Genomic DNA, 17,302 nt, shown 5'->3' with positions numbered 1-17,302 from the left:
AGGGCAAGGAAAAACTCAAAACCTTTACATGAGGAAATTAAGAAACCTTGACTCATGTTGCTGTTCTTGGATTACCACACTCTACGCTTTTATAACATAGGAGATTTGATGAAAAGAAAGTGCTCAGTGAACAGGTTGGACTTTCTTATCTGAGGTTTTGGCTCACTACCTTGTTCACCTTGAAAGTCATCCATCTTCTCTCCTTATTATGGGTGTCTAATAAATTTATCAGTTTAAAAGACAATAAACTTTGCCCAACATTTGTGTTCTGCAGTCTGAATTCTAATTGTTTGGGATGTTTAGATGCCTTTTAAATATAAAGGAAAACACCTTCCCAAATTTGTCTTAATTTAAAGGCTTGTTTTTTACTACTTAAATCATAATATAAACTTTATAAGACATGCAGCCACTCCAGCAGCTCCCGTGTTATTTTCGATTGTTCTCGATTGTTCTCAGCTCAGGGATGCTGCTGGAAATGTGAATTTCCCTTCGGGGATGAACAAAGTATCTATCTATCTATCTATCTATCTATCTATCTATATTTCAGCTAACAAGCCATCTTATAGGGACAATGTGTAGATCGAGCTTCTTGGAACTTTAATAGTGTTGAACCAAAGGCCAACATTTTGTGAGACGCATTTCTCACTCTAAAAACCCAAAATAATAGAACAAGGGTGCGTAGACTTTCTATATATTTACCATAAATGTCAAATATTCTTCAAGTCTACTTCTTGTTTGCAATTGAGTTTTTCAGTCTCTATAACGGCTCGGGTGTCCTTCAGTAGGTCTTTTTCCAGGAACGCATGTAGAGTTGAATGGCGAGCAGGGGATTCCTTTTCTGCAAACTTGGGTGGAAGATGTCAAAGTTTGCTTTCCTGACCCTCTGCAAGAAGTCCTCCAGTACCACCTACATGAAACAAAAAACTGATATTTTAGAAAACCTAAACTCTAAAATTGAAGTACCAAGACCATAATGGGATTTACATGGATTCATATTTATATTTAAATCAGACTATTATTAGCATGTAAATATACCCTTCCTTTGTGCTGGTTCATCACCTGATGTTACAATATAATACAATATAATATGTAGTGCAGTATAGACGCTCCCCTACATACGACCAATCGACTTACGAAAAACGGTACATACGATTATTTTCTCCGGGATGGCGAAAAATACTTGGACATTGCTGTAAATTAGATTTTGTATAGTGTGCACCTTTTTACGAGTACAGGACCGTACTATAGTGTTTCTTCCCACCGTGTGGCGCTGTGAGAGGTCACCAAGCATCCTACCCGAAGAAGAAATCCGGCTTCTACTTCCTAGTTCATATGTAAACACACTGCACTTTGTCTCTAGCGCGCTAAGAACTCTGACGTTTTTATTGTTTAATATCTTGTGCATCTATTTTATATGGTTGGTGTAAAGTGTAGAGAATAGGCAAGCCGTTTCTTTTGAAACGAAAGTGGAATAAGAAAGCTTGATGCGGTTGAGAAAATGCCCGGAACACTTTTTTTTCAGCCACTTTTTACCACGGAGGGGGAACTCTTGAAGCTCATCTTCCAAAAGTAAGTTAAACTCAACTTGATTTATCTTTATGGAGCATTTTATTTTATGAAATGTTTATTTTTAGTACAAAACAATACAGGTTACTTATACAAGTCTTAAACATACTTATATAAACCTTAAACATAGAAAATATAGCACTGAAGCAACTTACGAACAATCTTAACTTACGAATGATCTTCCGGAGCATTGTTTGTAAGTAAGGCAGTGTCTGTAGTGGGTAAACTCCGGCCCGCGAGCCACATACAGCCCATCTGGCTTTTTAATCCGGCCTGTGCAAACAAATATGACTTATTTTATATTAATGGCTCCAAAATATTGTGCATTGACAGAAGAATCTGAATCAGTTTCTCAAAGCTTAACACTTGGTGTCCCTAAATTTCAATATTCAGTATGCTATAGATATTAGTTATTCCTGTACACGTTTTAATTCATATTTTTGCGTGCTTTTCAGAGCTTCTTTGTTTTAGTCAATTAGAAGTTGAATGGTAAATAGTTCAAGGTTCTTGTAGTTAAAGTTTTTTCCAGCAGTGAAGAGTTAATATTTCCAATTTTTATATGGTTCTGTAGTTTGGTTTTCAAGAAATCTGTGTTACTTCAATTTTAAGTTGCTTAGCATTGAAAGGATAAATTAGTCAAAAGTTCAAAAAGGCTAGACGCTGCCCTACTTTCAAACGACAGAGGTTTAAGTTAAATTTGTTCGTAAGTTGCTTCAGTGCTATATTTTGTATGGAATGTATGTTTAAGGTTTATATAAGTATGTTTAAGGTTTGTATAAGTAAACTGTATAGTTTTGAAATTGAAAAATAAACATTTGATAAAATAATATGCTCTATAAAGATAAATAAAGTGAAGTTTAACTTACTTTTGGAAGATGGGATTCAAGAGTTCGGCAACTTCCTCCTATGTGGTAGAAAGTGGCCGAAAAAAAGCGATCCAACCATTTGCTCAACCGTATCAAGCTTCCTTATTCCACTTTCATTTCAAATGAAACGGCTCACCTCTTCTTTACACCAACGATATTGAATGAATGCACGAGATATTCAACAATAAAAATGTCAAAGTTTTTAGCATGCTGGAGATACAGTATACTATGTTTACACACTAACTAAGAAGAGGAAGCAGGATTTCTTCTTCGGGGTGGATGCTGGGTGAGCTCTCATAGCACCACACGCCTGTAGCAGCCGAAAGAAGCACTACAGTAATGTCCTGTACTTGGAAAAAGGTGCACACAATACAGGAATGAACGGATATTTTTCAACCGAATTTCGTAAGTCGAATGGTCATAAGTAGGAGAGGGTCTGTATATCAGTTAGATAGATAGATAGATAGATACTTTATTCATCCCCTAAGGGAAATTCACATTTCCAGCAGCATCCCTGAGCTGAGAACAGTACAATAATAAAGCCAAAAGAATACAATATACAAATACCCAGTGTGACGTGCAAATGCCCACTGTAGCGTGTTATATAGAGTAACTAAATAGTGCTACACAGAATACATATTGCAGTAAGATTCGGTAATATCCAATGTAGGTGGTGTGGTTTAATGTGGGCCTTTACTCTGCCGGGTGGAGTTAAAGAGCCTCATGGCATGAGGAAGAAAAGATCTCTTCAGTATTCACTCTATATACATCGGACTTTAAGTACAACTCTGAGTCCTGCCATGTGCAAAAGTTTGCCGACGACACTGCGATCGTGGGATGTATCAGAAACGGGCAGGAGGAGGAGTACAGGAAATTGATTCAGGACTTTGTCCGATGGAGCGACGCAAACCACCTGCACCTGAACACCACCAAGACCAGGGAGATGGTGGTGGACTTCAGGAGAACTAGAACTCACCCGGTTCCTGTAACTATCGAAGGAGAATGTGTAGAATTTGTCCAGACCTACAAATACCTGGGTGTGCAGCTGGACAACAAACTGGACTGGACTGCCAACACAGAAGCTCTATGTAGGAAAGGGCAAAGCCGACTTTACTTCCTCAGAAGGCTGGCCTCCTTCAACATCTGCAAAAAGCTCCTGAAAATATTCTATGAGACAGTAGTGGCAAGCGCCCTCTTCTATGCGGCAGCGTGTTGGGGAGGCAGCGTCAAGAAGAAGGATGCCTCTCGTCTCAATAAACTGGCTAGGAAAGCGAGCTCTGTTGTGGGCAAAGAGATGGACAGCCTAACAACAGTAGCTGAGAGACGGGCACTGCGGTCAATCATGGACAATCCATCGCATCCACTACACAGCATTATCTCCAGACAGAAGAGCAGTTTCAGCGACAGACTGCTGTCACTGTCTTGTAAATCTGAAGAACCGTTTGGGAGCTGAGCTGAAAGAGACGTTCTCTAAAAAGAACCGGAATTCCCGTCACTAATAGGTTGCGCTTTACAGTAACATAGCTATCAACTTATACGTTTTCCCCATATTTTGTGCGTTTTTTGATCATTTCAAATCGTGTACACCGTAATACAATTTAGGTAATGCCGTTAGACTGTCCACCCACCGGGGTCTCACAAAATGCTATGGAAACACTGCAATCCTACCCCAAAAAATGGCATGGAGAGTGATGGGCGCCGCCAGGCTGTACTTGCCCAAGACAGGAAGTGGTGCCCCTACAACTCTAATGGTTAAGGGATCCGTGAACGAGAGTCCTCATAAATGTCTTTGTTTGTACGCACTAAATTTTGTTCGTTTTCTTTTCCATCCCTAACATTTATTCGACAATGTTGATGTATTCCTTCTTCTGTGTTCTGCAATGTTTTCTTCATGTTTTAGACGACCCTCGCTCGGGCTTACAATTATTCTTGATGAATTTTTAAACAGGTTGAGTGAGGCCGTCTTGCAGGTGCCTCACGTGGATGCGAAAAGAAAAATAACACTGCGAGCGACCACTGCTGCGTGAAAAATCACATGTTTTTTGCATGTCAAGTAGCTTTTAATGGCGGCACTTCCTACATTCTGCACGCGACAGCGGCACGCTAGCTATCTGCATGTCAAGACTTGAGCGGTGGAATAGCCGTTTGCTATTAATTACAGTTGATGACCTATCATATTACCGCAAATTCCGGACTATAGAGCGCACCTGATTATAAGCCGCACCCACCACATTTTAAGAGGAAAACCGATTTTGTACATACACAAGCCGCACCTGTATATAAGCCGCATGCGCCCACATTTAAAAATGTAACACAAACACAAAATTAACCCAAACCCGACTTCAAGTCCCGCGATTGAAACTAAATGTCCTTCATTAAAGTCCACAGTACAAAAATCACAGCCGGCAAAATGAATGGAAAATGATACCGGTACTTAAGGTTTGATGCGGACCTGCAGAGTCCGGGTCCCGTTGAAAGTAATCCAAGGAAAAAAAGTGTATATTTCCAAAGGTAAGGGTGGGAAAAATATATCAGATGAACACATTTACTCACGCAACTCCTTTTTCTTAAACCAACTTTTTCCCCCCTCTTCTTTCCTTGTCTGTCCCTCACCTTTAGCAGTCCCCACTTAAACTCGGCACCCCGCGTTTGTTTCGCCCCTCCTTTTTTGTTCACCCGTGCAAAACATATCAAAATAAGTGTCTAAAATAAATACAAATAAATACATTACAAAAATATACAGTTGCAAATACATATTATACATGGGTTACGCATATTTACAAAGAAAGAGGAGTTCACGTGGCTTGTAGCAGACGACGCAACACAAACATTGCATGAATGAAGATGAGTAAATACAGGTACATACTGATGGCAGATGGAAATCAGCGATGTCATATACATGCAATGAATGTTATAAGTAGATTTATAGTAAACTTAATTTTAAAGTGTTGTTCTGTTATATATCTTTTAATACTTTGCAACAATGGGTTTTTTTGCGATTAGTCGTCTTATTGTGTTTCAAGTTGTGAAAAATGGGGCAGGCAACTTTATGGCTGGGCAGGCAACTTTTCAGAGTTGTCTGCCCTGGTGTCTGGTAACTTTTTTCACGAGTTTCAGACACTGTTATTGTCATTGATTTCAACTTTGTGAAACATTGTATGCAACAAGATTAGACATGGCACTCCGGGGTAAAACATGTAACAAGACATTTGAAGTGAAAAACGACAAAAGACTAGCAGGATGAATAAAAACAAAAAATTACAACGTGGAGCTTAGACAAACAATTTGACGCTGGAGGACTTTTTTTTTAATTTCTATTTTAAATTGCCTTTCAAGATGACATGTTTTTTGTGTTGGATTTTTTTCAAATAAATTTCCCGCAAAATGTGACATCCACTCCAGGTCGACTTCCTTTTTTCCTTCTTAATTAAGCATATTGGGCTCATGCAATTTAAAAGCCGTAACGATTTATAATCCGAAAAATACGGTACTGAAAAAGCTGCGGTCAATCGTGGAAAATTCATCACATCCACTACACAGCATTATCTCCAGACAGAAGAGCAGCTTCAGCGACAGACTGCTGTCACTGTCTTGTTCCACGGACAGACTGAAGAGATCTTCTCTTCCTCATGCCATGAGGCTCTTTAACTCCACCCGGCGGAGTAAAGGCCCACATTAAACCACACCCCCTACATTGCATATTACCGAATTTTATCGCAATGTGTATTCTGTGTAGCACTATCAAGATACTCTATATAACACGCTACAGTGGGTATTAGCACGTCACATTGGGTATTTGTATATTGTATTTTTGCTTTATTATTGTATTGTTCTCAGCACAAGGATGCTGCTGGAAATTTGAATTTCCCTGCGGGCATGAATAAAGTATCTATCTATCTATCTATCTATCTACCCCTTAGAAGCCAAAACGTGCAAGAAGAGCCAGTAACGTTTTTTCAATGTTTTTTAATCCCAGTTTTAACAAAATTTAGGGGTGCGCTTTACACACAAGTGCCTCTTATACGCGTACAAATACAGCACATTTTTGTCTGCAGTAATTTCCTTGTGTTTTGTGTTAGTTGGACATTGTTTTTAAATGAATGATGCAAACGAGCCTTTTTTGTACCCCAATATAAATACGGCATTGTCATTTTTGCAGGTTTTAATTTTATTCAACTTTTGTCGAGCACGGAAGATGCAAAGCTGCATGGAGTCATCCAGCCAGGAGGTCTCATTTGGCTATTAGTCGCCGTGAGAAGACTTACCGTGTGGAGGAAGGCCGGCGTAGCAGCAGCTGGGACGCTAGGGCCGAACGAACGGGCCTGCAGGGAGGAGGGAAACAAAAGCGAAAATAAAACGCAAGCTGCCGATGCCTCACTCGTTGCGTGTGTGCCTGCCATAGCAGAAGCAGAATGGCCATGAGAACGACCTTCACACTGACACTCTGCCGCTAATTACTTGATAGCGTTCGAGAGAGCGGTGAATTCGTCGCAAACATGTTTGCTTCAGGGGATGACGGAATAAAAACACGTTCGGTTAACCCATTGACCCCGGTTTCACCGGTTTCATAACTGTGGAACTTCAATAATTGGAGAAAAACAAAGTTCGTTTACATTAGCTGTTAGCATGCCACAAGATGGCAACAAAAAATAGGAAGCTATGCTGAAGTGACCCCCTTTGCACACCTGTCAACTTGTACGTTTTTGGCCGTACAAACATTTATTATGCATTTTAAGACGTACATGAAAATCTGTACGGAAAAACGCAAATTTGTGAATTATGGGTATACACCGACTATCACGAAACGGCAAATCAATCAAGTCATAAGAGTTCGCCGCGGTAGCCTCTATCTCGGTATCGTTTTTTTCGTTGCAAATGAAGCGAGCGTTTGTGGCTACTGTGCGCATGCGTCTGCCACTGTAGTGCCTAATTTCGACTCCCCTGCAAAATCCCCCCCCTCGTGTGAATGCTCATTCTGCTGCGACAATAGCGATCGTATTCTATATAAAAAGCTAATTAAAACCATAAAGCTATTGTTTTGATATTGGTATTTGAAATTTAAAATACAAGCATCAATGGTTTATATTATGGTTTGGTTTACATAATAGAAAAGCCAACTTCACTCTTTCCTTTATTTACAAATTTAAAATTAAAGTGTTATTAATGGACATTCAAGTTATGCTGATAACAATTGTTCCTGATGTTTTGATTTTTTTAAATTCTATTTTTTGTTTTATTATTAAGAATATGTACAGAATGATATAATGAAACACATGTACACAGGGTTGGGTAGGGTTACTTTAACTGGATTACTTTCAATTACTTTTGGATTACTCCAATACCAAATATGCTAATAAAAGACAAAAGAAACTAAATATGAATAAAATGACTACATTTTCTGCAGGCTTGGGGAGTAACGGAATACATGGAACGGCAAAAATGATGTTGGCAAGCTGTTTGGATTGATTTTCATTTTGTTTCTGTCGCATTTTATGTTCGTTTTGCCGGAGATCAAAGAGATCAAAGCCAGGAGAGAAAGCTTACCACGTGTTGTGAGTCATCATTGTATTCATATTTAGCTTCTTTTGTCTTTTATTAGCATATTTGGTATTGGAGTAATCCAAAAGTAATTGAAAGTAATCAAGTTCAAGTAACCCTACCCAACCCTGCATGATGTACAATATAACATATTAAACTACACAAATAAACACGTTTGAAAAAAATATGGTGTAGGGTTATTTTGTATTTTGTAAGGGAAAATACGACAGTTTGAGGGCATGGAGCCCTGGAGCGCGACAGGTATGTTGTGTGGCGTGTTTGCCGAAGTACTGACGTGTTCCAGGTGGACGTGAGCCTGACTGGCGATGTCGTACACAACGTCCCGTATGTTCTGCTCTTGGCTACGGCGGATGAAGTCCTCCTGAGAAGCGCCATGCTACAGATAAACAGAAACAAACATACCCTAAAGCAGGGGTGTCCAAACTTTTCAGAAAGCGGGCCAGATTAGGTAAATTGAAAATGCTTAAAGGCCGACTATCCTGGCATTCTTTGAACAATCTTTAATCAATTCGCCCTACATGAAAGCTCTGCAATTTTTGGCGATCAGCATCGCCGCCCGGTAGCATTTTCATTTGACTCGCAGGGTTTCGTGAAAAAGCACTGCTGTGCCGTTAAAACAGCTTCCAGTTCGCCTTTTCACAGCATTTGTTTACAGTTAGCCTTTTATAGTCAGCATTTTTGGTCTGGCCTTGCCTCCTGATATTATTTTCTTTGTAAACAGCCGCAGTCTCTTGGCAAATTAGGCAGAGGCGGATGTTTAGAATTTCGTTAAAAAAAAAAAAAAATACTCCAATTTACACTTGTGCTGGAAGCGGCAGCCCTCATGGTCACAACTTTCCTTTTTGATTTACGTTGCCATGTTGGAAATGGGATGGGCTAAAATTCTCACAGAAACCCAAGGGCTAAGTGGAAAGGGCTACTGCCATCATTTGGGGAAATGGTGATATTTTTTGGGGAGTAAAAATGTACTTTATACTGTTGTTAACATTACTGGTGAGTCACATATTATTAATCTTATTGTTAATGCGGGCCGGTAAAAATTTGATCATGGACTTTGGACAAGGCTGCCCTAATCAGATTTTTTCTTTCAAATTAAGCACAGGAGATTAAAGATAGAACATCCCCGACAAATGGGCAAGGGCACCGGGTGCTCAGTGGATTGTTATTGGGTCCAGGAAGAGAAAGAGGCGGCGTCGGGAGAGGAATCAAAAGCGGGGCCACAGATTTGGCCTGCTGCTGCGGCTACGAAACAACTCTTAAAACCCCTGCTGTACCTGTATCTTACCAATGCAAAATACATTACCCCTAAAACAGATGACATGCTACAACTAGTGGGAATACCACTACATTTATGACTGTTGTATGTGAATCATCACGGAGACCTAGCTTTTTTGAGGATCCCCGATGCTAACGTGCAGCTAACCGGCACCTTCTCGCACTGAGAGAACAAGCCTTACAATTTTATTGTACTTTCGAGACAATTCATTTTATTGGTTAACTGTTCCTGGGCAAAATGGTATTCACGGCATTAAAAAAATATATGGCCGCACTTGTAGGTAAATCCTCAGTGTTTAGAACACAGGTGTCAAACAGGCGGCTCGCGGGCCAGATCAGGCCCGCTAAGGGATTGAATCCGGCCCGCGGGACAACACTCAGAGAAGCGCAAGAGAAAAACAAGCTGCAGGTTGAAATATGTCAACTTGATGTTGCCAAAGCCAGGTGCCTCGAACAAAGACACTGTACTTGTATTTCTTTATCTCTCTCTCTCTCTCTCTCACCCCTTTTTTTCCCCACTCTCTGTCTCTTTCTCTCTCGGTCTCTCTTTTTCTCTTCCTTTGATGCTCTTTGTTTCTTTCTCTCTCTGTGTCTTTTTTTAACTTCTTTTGCTCTAACTTCCTTTTTTCCTTTTTTCTTTCTCTCTTTCTACCCTTCGCGCTTTCTTTTCTCTCCTTCTGTCTTTCTATTTCTCTTTGGATTTCTTTCTTCCTCTCCCTTTCTTTTTACCCTCTCTCATGACTTGTTATCTCTTTTGTTTCTCACGCTCTCTCCCTCTCTCTCTTTTTCTTTCTCTGTCCTGCCCCCTCTCCTTTTCCCTCCTGCTTCCTCTTATTTCTTTATCTCTCTTTTTCTTTCTCTTTAATCTACCAGTCCGGCCCCCGACAGAATGTTTGTTCTATCGTGTGGCCCCTGAGTTAAAATGAGTTTGACACACCTGGTTTACAATGTAGCCGCAAATAGTTCGGAATTTTCCGTGCTTTAGCTGCCTCTGATGTATCACAATGCCACTTAAAGCACTTGATGGAACAGGAGCAAAGCATCTCACCAGCATGCAGATGTCCATCGGCAAGTAGACTCTGCGCCGGCCGCTGTGATGAAGTGTCGCCCTCAAACACGTCACGATGCCGTGCGCCTTGCCGATGTGACTCGCTGCATGATCCGCATGGACGTCTTTTATGCCTGCCACAATAAAATCACAAAAAAATCTCACGAGCGATTTGGAATTTATAAAAAACTATATTGTTCTTGCAAGACCTTCCAACCTAAAGACTCGAGAAGCAGGTACAAGAGTGAAGACTGCGTGTTCTCTGCGTACGACTCCAGCTCCTGGAGGTTTTGGTAGCCTCTGTCATCTAGATCCTTTTCCTGAAAAAAGTTAGGATTCATCTCAGTAGATGGATTTTGTAAAGAGCGCTGGTATGTTGTATAGAGGTTCATTGATTACTCCCTGAACAGTTTTAGAATAAAAGCATTAAAAAAACTAATAACAAAACAGTGAGAGAATCAAAACTACATTTTCTTAACCTTAAAAACGGTCAGAGTACTTCATTAATCACACTCTGCCAGTTGTTAATTTCACTTTAAGTGTTTTATTTTAGAGTCAGGGTCTTGACAGCGGGAAAGTTTTTGTTCGGTTTTTAATACTGGACACCTGCAAAACAGATCATATAGGATGCCAGTTTGTTATCCGTTGTGATGGCTTCAACAGCACAACCCATTGCCACTACATGCTAACAAATTTTTAATGGCTGAATGCTAACTGCTACTGCTAAAAAGTTATGTTAATGGGTACATGCTAACAGCTGCATGCTAACAAATTATGCTAACGGGCGACAGTGGCTCAGGAGGTAGAGCGCTCATCTTGGGATCAAGAGATCGCAGTTCGAATCCCCGCTCCTCCGTGTTACATGTCGAAGTGTCTTTGGGTAAGACACTGAACCCCTAATACCCCCAGTATGCAGGTTAGCGCCTTACATGGCTGCACGGCCGCTAATGGGAAATGTGAAGCACACTGTAAAGCGCTTTGGGAAGTCTTGACCTGAAAAGCGCTATATAAAGGCAGATCATTTCATTTTATTTAACAAGTTATGCTAACAGCTACATGATAACATATTAGGCTAACAGCTAAATGCAAACTGCTTCATTTTAACAAATTAAGCGAACAAGTTATGCTAACATCTACATGCTAACAGATTTATGCTCACGAGTCATGCTAACATCCAGATGCTAACGACTCATCCACTCGTTATTATCCACCATAAACCCATGGTTAAATTTCATGTGGGACATTGATACACGTGGCCCACACCTGGGAACTTCCCTGGGTATCACAGTGACTCATCAAATGAAAGGGCTCAATGCATTCCGGATGGGCCCATTCAAATTGAATGGCCCATGCATTGTGGGTGCAGAGTCCCCCCACAGATCCAAAATAAATATTACAGATAGATCTCTGCGTTTAAAGTATTTATATTAACTGTTACATGCAAACAACTCAACGCTTTTAGTTTAATACCATCATCTTCCAGATCCATCACAACTCTCACATTTGCCTCGGGAATTGTCTAGTTTGACTATATAACCTTACCGTTGAGTGTTGTTTCGACTGATATGCACAATTTATATAATTGACACAATTGGCCAATCATGTTGTTCTTTGATTTCCAAACCCTTTAGGGTGGATCTGCTTTTGTAACATAGGATACTTAAAAAAAAAGAAAGAAGTCAGGGAGGGCTTTAAGAACAGGTTGGAATTTCTTATATGAGGTTTGGATTCTCTCCTGTTTTCCTTGCAAGTTCAAAAATCCACTGATGTAATTGAGGTCTACCAAATCATAAACTTAACAGCAGCCTTACTCTTTCAGCTATAATCCTCGTCAGCCATCTCTTGGTCAGCTTATGCTTCTTCACTGCCTGTAAAAAAGCAATAATCAAAGAGTATGTCATCTGAAAAGCACGAATATACAGAACTGTATTATCTTAAAAAAACAACAACATCATTTCTAACTCTACGTCATATCAAGGAGTTAACCATCCATCATCCCATGTTCCGAGAGAACCACAAGAGAACCGCTTTTATATGTGTCACGTGTCTTCTAAAAGGCCTTAGTGATATAGCAATAGCTAATTAATCTGAAAATATTACAAATATGCTTTTTTTTTTTTAAATATAATGCTGAACCGTCTTATAGAAAGGCAAAAAACATACGAGTACATCAACCTTAACTTGGACTATGGAATAATCCATTACATTTTTTAAAGAAAGCTTTCTAAATTAGCAAGTACAGACGCTCCCCTACTTACGAACATTCTTTTCGGGATGACGAAAAATATCCGGACATTTCTGCAAGTTAGATTTTGTATTGTACCACTTTTTTCAAATACAGGACAGTACTGTAGTGCTTTTTTTCCGCTGCTACCATCGTGTGGCGCTGTGAGAGCATCCACCCCGAAGAAAAAAAGCTTCCTCTTCCTAATTTGTGTGTAAACATTCAAAACTGTATCTCCAGTGCGTTAAGAACATTTTTATTGTTTAACATCTCGTGGATCCATTCATTATGGGTGGGGTAAAGTGTAAAGAAGAGGCGAGCCGTTTCTTTTGAAATGAAAGTGGAACAAGAAAGCTTGATGCGGTTGAGAAAATGGTTGGATCACTTTTTTTCGACCACTTTTTACCACAGAGGAAGACCTATTGAAGCTCATCTTCCAAAATTAAGTTAGACTTACCTTTATTTATCTTTATAGAGCATATTATTTTATAAAAATGTTAATTTTGGAGTACAAAACAATACAGGTTACTTATACAAGCCTTAAACATACAAAATATAGCACTGAAGCAACTTACAAACAAATTCAACATACAAACGATCGTCCGGAACCTAACTCGTTCGTAACTCAGGCAGCGTCTGTAGTATGGTAAAAAGTTAAATTATATTGCTAGTAGTTACCCTCCAGAGTTCAATGCTGACTGGTTGGTTGGGTGGTTTGTCTTTATAAATTTCTTCGATGGCCGTCTTCCAGAACTGCATTCGCATCAGACCGATAGACTTCTGAGACACGGAGTCTTTCACCTTGAGGAGATGAAACACAAATATGAATTCAATGTGTCTTTGTGGAAGGTTTAGCAAGGGCAAATTACACAATAGCTTAGTTGGCACTATTTTGATTCTAAGGTTCTACAACATAGCAGCAAAACACAACATTTAGCAATCTCCTCAACCTTAATTATCATCATAGGCGGCGCCGCGAGCGGCAGCCTTTCCAGCAGCTCCATCTTATTTCGCTCTTTTTGTGATTTATTGTCCTAAGTGTTTGCTTCTATCTTCTGTGTTTTTCGTCCCGTTTGACAACTTCACTTTGGATGACTTTCTATCCTATCGTTATGGGTTTTAACGCACAAAAATGCGTTTATTCGAGGAATCAACTCCTTGCCCTAAAGAATTCTCGTGCCGGCGTGATGAAGGGGCCCTATCGTGGATGCAGAGACGGAGCTAAGGCTAAGCGGCTAGGGGCGCTATAAGCCTTCGGTACCGTCCGTAATCATGGTAAATGTTAACTCTATACCAAAAACATCAAAGCTTACAGGGACTGCAGTTTGCTGTGTTTTACGGACGCTAACTTTTACTTCAGCGCTGTTAGGACAAAGACACAAACGCCTGCGGGAAGCGGAGAGGAGGCAGACTCGCAATCTACGTGAACACGAGGTGGTGTAACCCTGGGCACAAAGATTTCCATCTGCTGCAGGGACGTCGAACTTTTGGCCTAGCGTGTGACGTCATCCACTCCGCTGTGGCTAAACTACAACACAGCATTAACCTCTTGTTAATCTGTTAATAAACAACAAAAAGATACTGCTGGAAGTGTGAATTTCCCTACGGGGATGAATAAAGTATCTATCTATCTAACCAACTTCAGCATAGTTCCTTGACGTGATGATGGCAATACTATGACAGCAAAACAATAGTTGATGTATTGCTGATCATGGACTACCTGCCTGTGCTAGCTCCACGTTGAAGGCTCGGAGAGCCAATGCAGACCGGCGCGCAGCCTCTGGAAGCAGGAGGGAGCACACAAAGCCCTCGTAGTCCCGAGACCTGGTGGTTGGGAGAGAAGAGAGTGTTGGAATAGAAAATGCTTTTGGAATTTAAATCATACTGAGAATCACAGAAATTGGTAATAACTTCTGAAAGAACCAAAATGTCCATATTTAAAATAATTCACAACATAGTAGTGAGATTATTAAAATTGAAATATTTTTTATTTGCTTGTATTTTTTTTAACAACGTAGTGGACATTGTTGATGAGATTAGATGTGGCACAGCAGGACTGACGTTTATGACTTAAAGGACAAAAGTCATACAAAACAAAACCAAAAAGAATGTTGGGATAAATCGGCAGAATGTTTTGCAATAAATAATAATGGTACATTGTATTTCGAAGCACCTTTCAGGACACCCAAGGTCGCTGTACATACGAGTAGGACACAAAAATAAACAAAGAGTAAAACAAGAAAGTAATAAATAGCCAACAAAACACATTATTGTAAAAAGGGCGGTGTGTGAGGCATGTGGTCAAGAATAGAAAAGTCTGAAGATGTAAGTTCTGAGTACAGATTTGAAGGTGGACAGGGTTGCAGCATTTCGGAAGTCAGGTGGCAATGAGTTCCAGAGCTGGGGGGCGGAGCGGCTGAAAGCTCAGAAAAGTCAGACATTGAAAATTTCAAATGTTGCTATTGACATTTTTGCACAGATCAGTTTGAATGGGCAACCGCTACTGTTATCTGCACTGATGGCAACATATTGTTATCTATCTGTATTTGCAATAGCGGTACTGGTACATACGGTACATGCCTAACTTTTGACATCAAAAAGCTGTAGATATTATTGCGCACTCGTGAAATACAATTCATCTCCAGAATACTAGTCAAGTCATGTTTATTTGTGATGCCCTTAATCACAAGGAGTATCAAAGGGCTGCACAGACCACAGATTATTGCAAACTACAGACTATCATGACACCATCCCCTGATTTAAAACCTACACGAGGGCAAAGAAAAACTCAAAAACCTCAACATGAGGAAAATGAAGAAACCTTGAGAAGGGACTGCACATGAGGTAAATTCCCCTTCCAAGATGATCAGGCTGCAATGGATGTTGCAATAACAAATAATAGACATATATTGTCAACATAAAATATCGGTTATTCATATACTATAGAATAGAAGTGTGTTTCAAGCTTAGATTTAAACATTTCCACTGAGGTTGCAGATCGAATATCAGAGGAAGAGCATCCCACAGTAAATCGTTGGGTGTTTTTTTTTGTTTTTGTAAATAAAATAAATCTGATTACACAAATGATCTTTTTTTTTATTCTAAATAGTCTTGTTGCGAAGAAATAGGTGCCAGTTATGTTTGTAAGGCTAATTGTCGCTTAATAAGATAACTTGCATTATATTTAAAAAAAAATGGAGCGAATAGCTAATGTAAGAGTTGAAATTTGATTGTTTTGAGTTTTTTTTTTAATTCTCACAAAATCTGTGTTTTTGTTTCATTACTGTGAAAATTCTGGTACCGCATTCATTTGTTAAGCCATGGGCATGTGCAACTATCTTTTTCGTTTGGCACTTTATGGGCTTCTGCGCTTGCCGTACCTTCAGCACAATAACCTCGTGCTGAAGGTAAGCTGTGCCCAATATAAGCTCGGGTAAAAGTTCATCTATCCATCCATCCATCCATCATCTGCACCGCTTATCCTCAGTAGGGTCGCGGGGGTGCTGGAGCCCATCCCAGCTGTCTTCGGGCAGTGGGCAGGGTGCACCCTGAACTGGTTGCCAGCCAGTCACAGGGCACACAGGGACAGACAATTCGCTCGCTTATCCACACTTATGGACAATTTGGACCGGCCAATTCACCTAACATTGGAATGTGGGAGCAAACCGGAGTACCCGGAGGAAACGAACACAAGCACGGGGAGAACATGCAAACTCCACACAGGAGGTTCGATCTCATGACCTCAGAACTGTGCCGCACACGCGCTAACCACTGCGCCGCCGTGCTGCCCGTAAAAATTCATATTTTGCTAAATATAGGAGCTGCTTTCACGAATTATTTTTGTATATACCGGTAAATGGATACAAGTTGTACTAAATTATGCATAAAAAAGCACTCATTAGAAGTAAAGTAATAGAGTTTGAAACGATGACCACTGTGATGCAACATGTTTCAATGCAACCACGCCACAATGTGTGGCATGTTGAGTGATGTCCCGTTTTTGTATTTTTGTTTCTGTTAATGTCTTAGACGTATGCAGTCGTGCACAGACGCCCTGACTTATTTGTATTGTTTTGTTTACTGAATGCAGGCAATAAACCGAGTGACTGTGAACCTGTGTCGCGCCTGATTGAGGGTCGTTACACTAAGGTTGACATGTACGCTCCATGCTTATGTAACATCTATTTACAACACTCTTTGTAGTCCTCCAAGATTGCTATTTAAACTTTTCAGTTTTATAGAATGGGCCCATTCGTTGACACATGCAAATAATATTTTTGGGCAGATTTGTTTTTAATATACAAGAATAGATACCAGATCAACTATTCAACGAAAAATTATTACCAAAAAAAAGGCAGAATTTTGGTGCTTTGTCTTATTTCACTTTTTATACAACCTTCCACCCACTGAATTTGACTTAGAGGACCCACCTAACCATTTCCAAGCAGAACCTTTCATGGTGCTGGACCTCCGCAGTGGCGCTGGCAGCGGCTCTCACACTCCGAATTTCCGCAGCCCGTGGAAGCCACGCACTAACCGGCGACGTCTTACACTGGGTGAAAAACAGCAACGATTTAACGCAAGACGATGTATGTTTTATACAACTGATGCTGGCTGCCATGTTTATACCCTTCAACTTCCTGGTTTTCTTCTTCGCTTTGAAATATGTGGTGGGTTCGTCTTCGCCTGTTGACTCGACAGCCCTCCCTAAAGACAAACTTTGAATCTTTTTGGTCCATGTAACCAACCTTTTCATAACTTTGA

The 17,302-nt window shown here is 40.2% G+C and overlaps 1 protein-coding gene across 2 annotated transcripts; it reads right to left on the bottom strand.

Annotated features, from left to right (window-relative positions):
• Nucleotides 1-576: 576 nt before the first annotated feature.
• ndufaf6 (NADH:ubiquinone oxidoreductase complex assembly factor 6) lies at nucleotides 577-17,207 on the bottom strand. 2 transcript variants are annotated; one of them, XM_088328135.1, is made up of 10 exons: nucleotides 17,168-17,206; nucleotides 16,969-17,090; nucleotides 14,263-14,362; nucleotides 13,217-13,339; nucleotides 12,126-12,182; nucleotides 10,532-10,634; nucleotides 10,315-10,448; nucleotides 8,266-8,367; nucleotides 6,698-6,754; nucleotides 577-907 (listed from the first exon to the last, which is right to left on the bottom strand). In XM_088328135.1, the coding sequence occupies exons 2-10, from the start codon at nucleotides 16,974-16,976 to the stop codon at nucleotides 779-781; spliced, it is 813 nt and encodes a 270-aa protein (XP_088184261.1). In that variant the 5' UTR covers nucleotides 16,977-17,090; nucleotides 17,168-17,206; the 3' UTR covers nucleotides 577-778. The 2 variants fall into 2 exon arrangements, with proteins under 2 accessions (XP_088184261.1, XP_088184260.1); XM_088328134.1 differs by having other exon boundaries at nucleotides 16,969-17,207.
• Between the last annotated feature and the right edge of the window lie 95 nt (nucleotides 17,208-17,302).

Source organism: Urocampus carinirostris, chromosome 2, assembly GCF_059441175.1.
Source record: "Urocampus carinirostris isolate Australia breed hairy pipefish chromosome 2, RoL_Ucar_1.0, whole genome shotgun sequence".
Classification (NCBI taxonomy): domain Eukaryota; kingdom Metazoa; phylum Chordata; class Actinopteri; order Syngnathiformes; family Syngnathidae; genus Urocampus; species Urocampus carinirostris.
The sequence above is the reverse complement of the archived record's forward strand: the minus strand, read 5'-3'. Positions and strand labels throughout refer to the sequence as shown.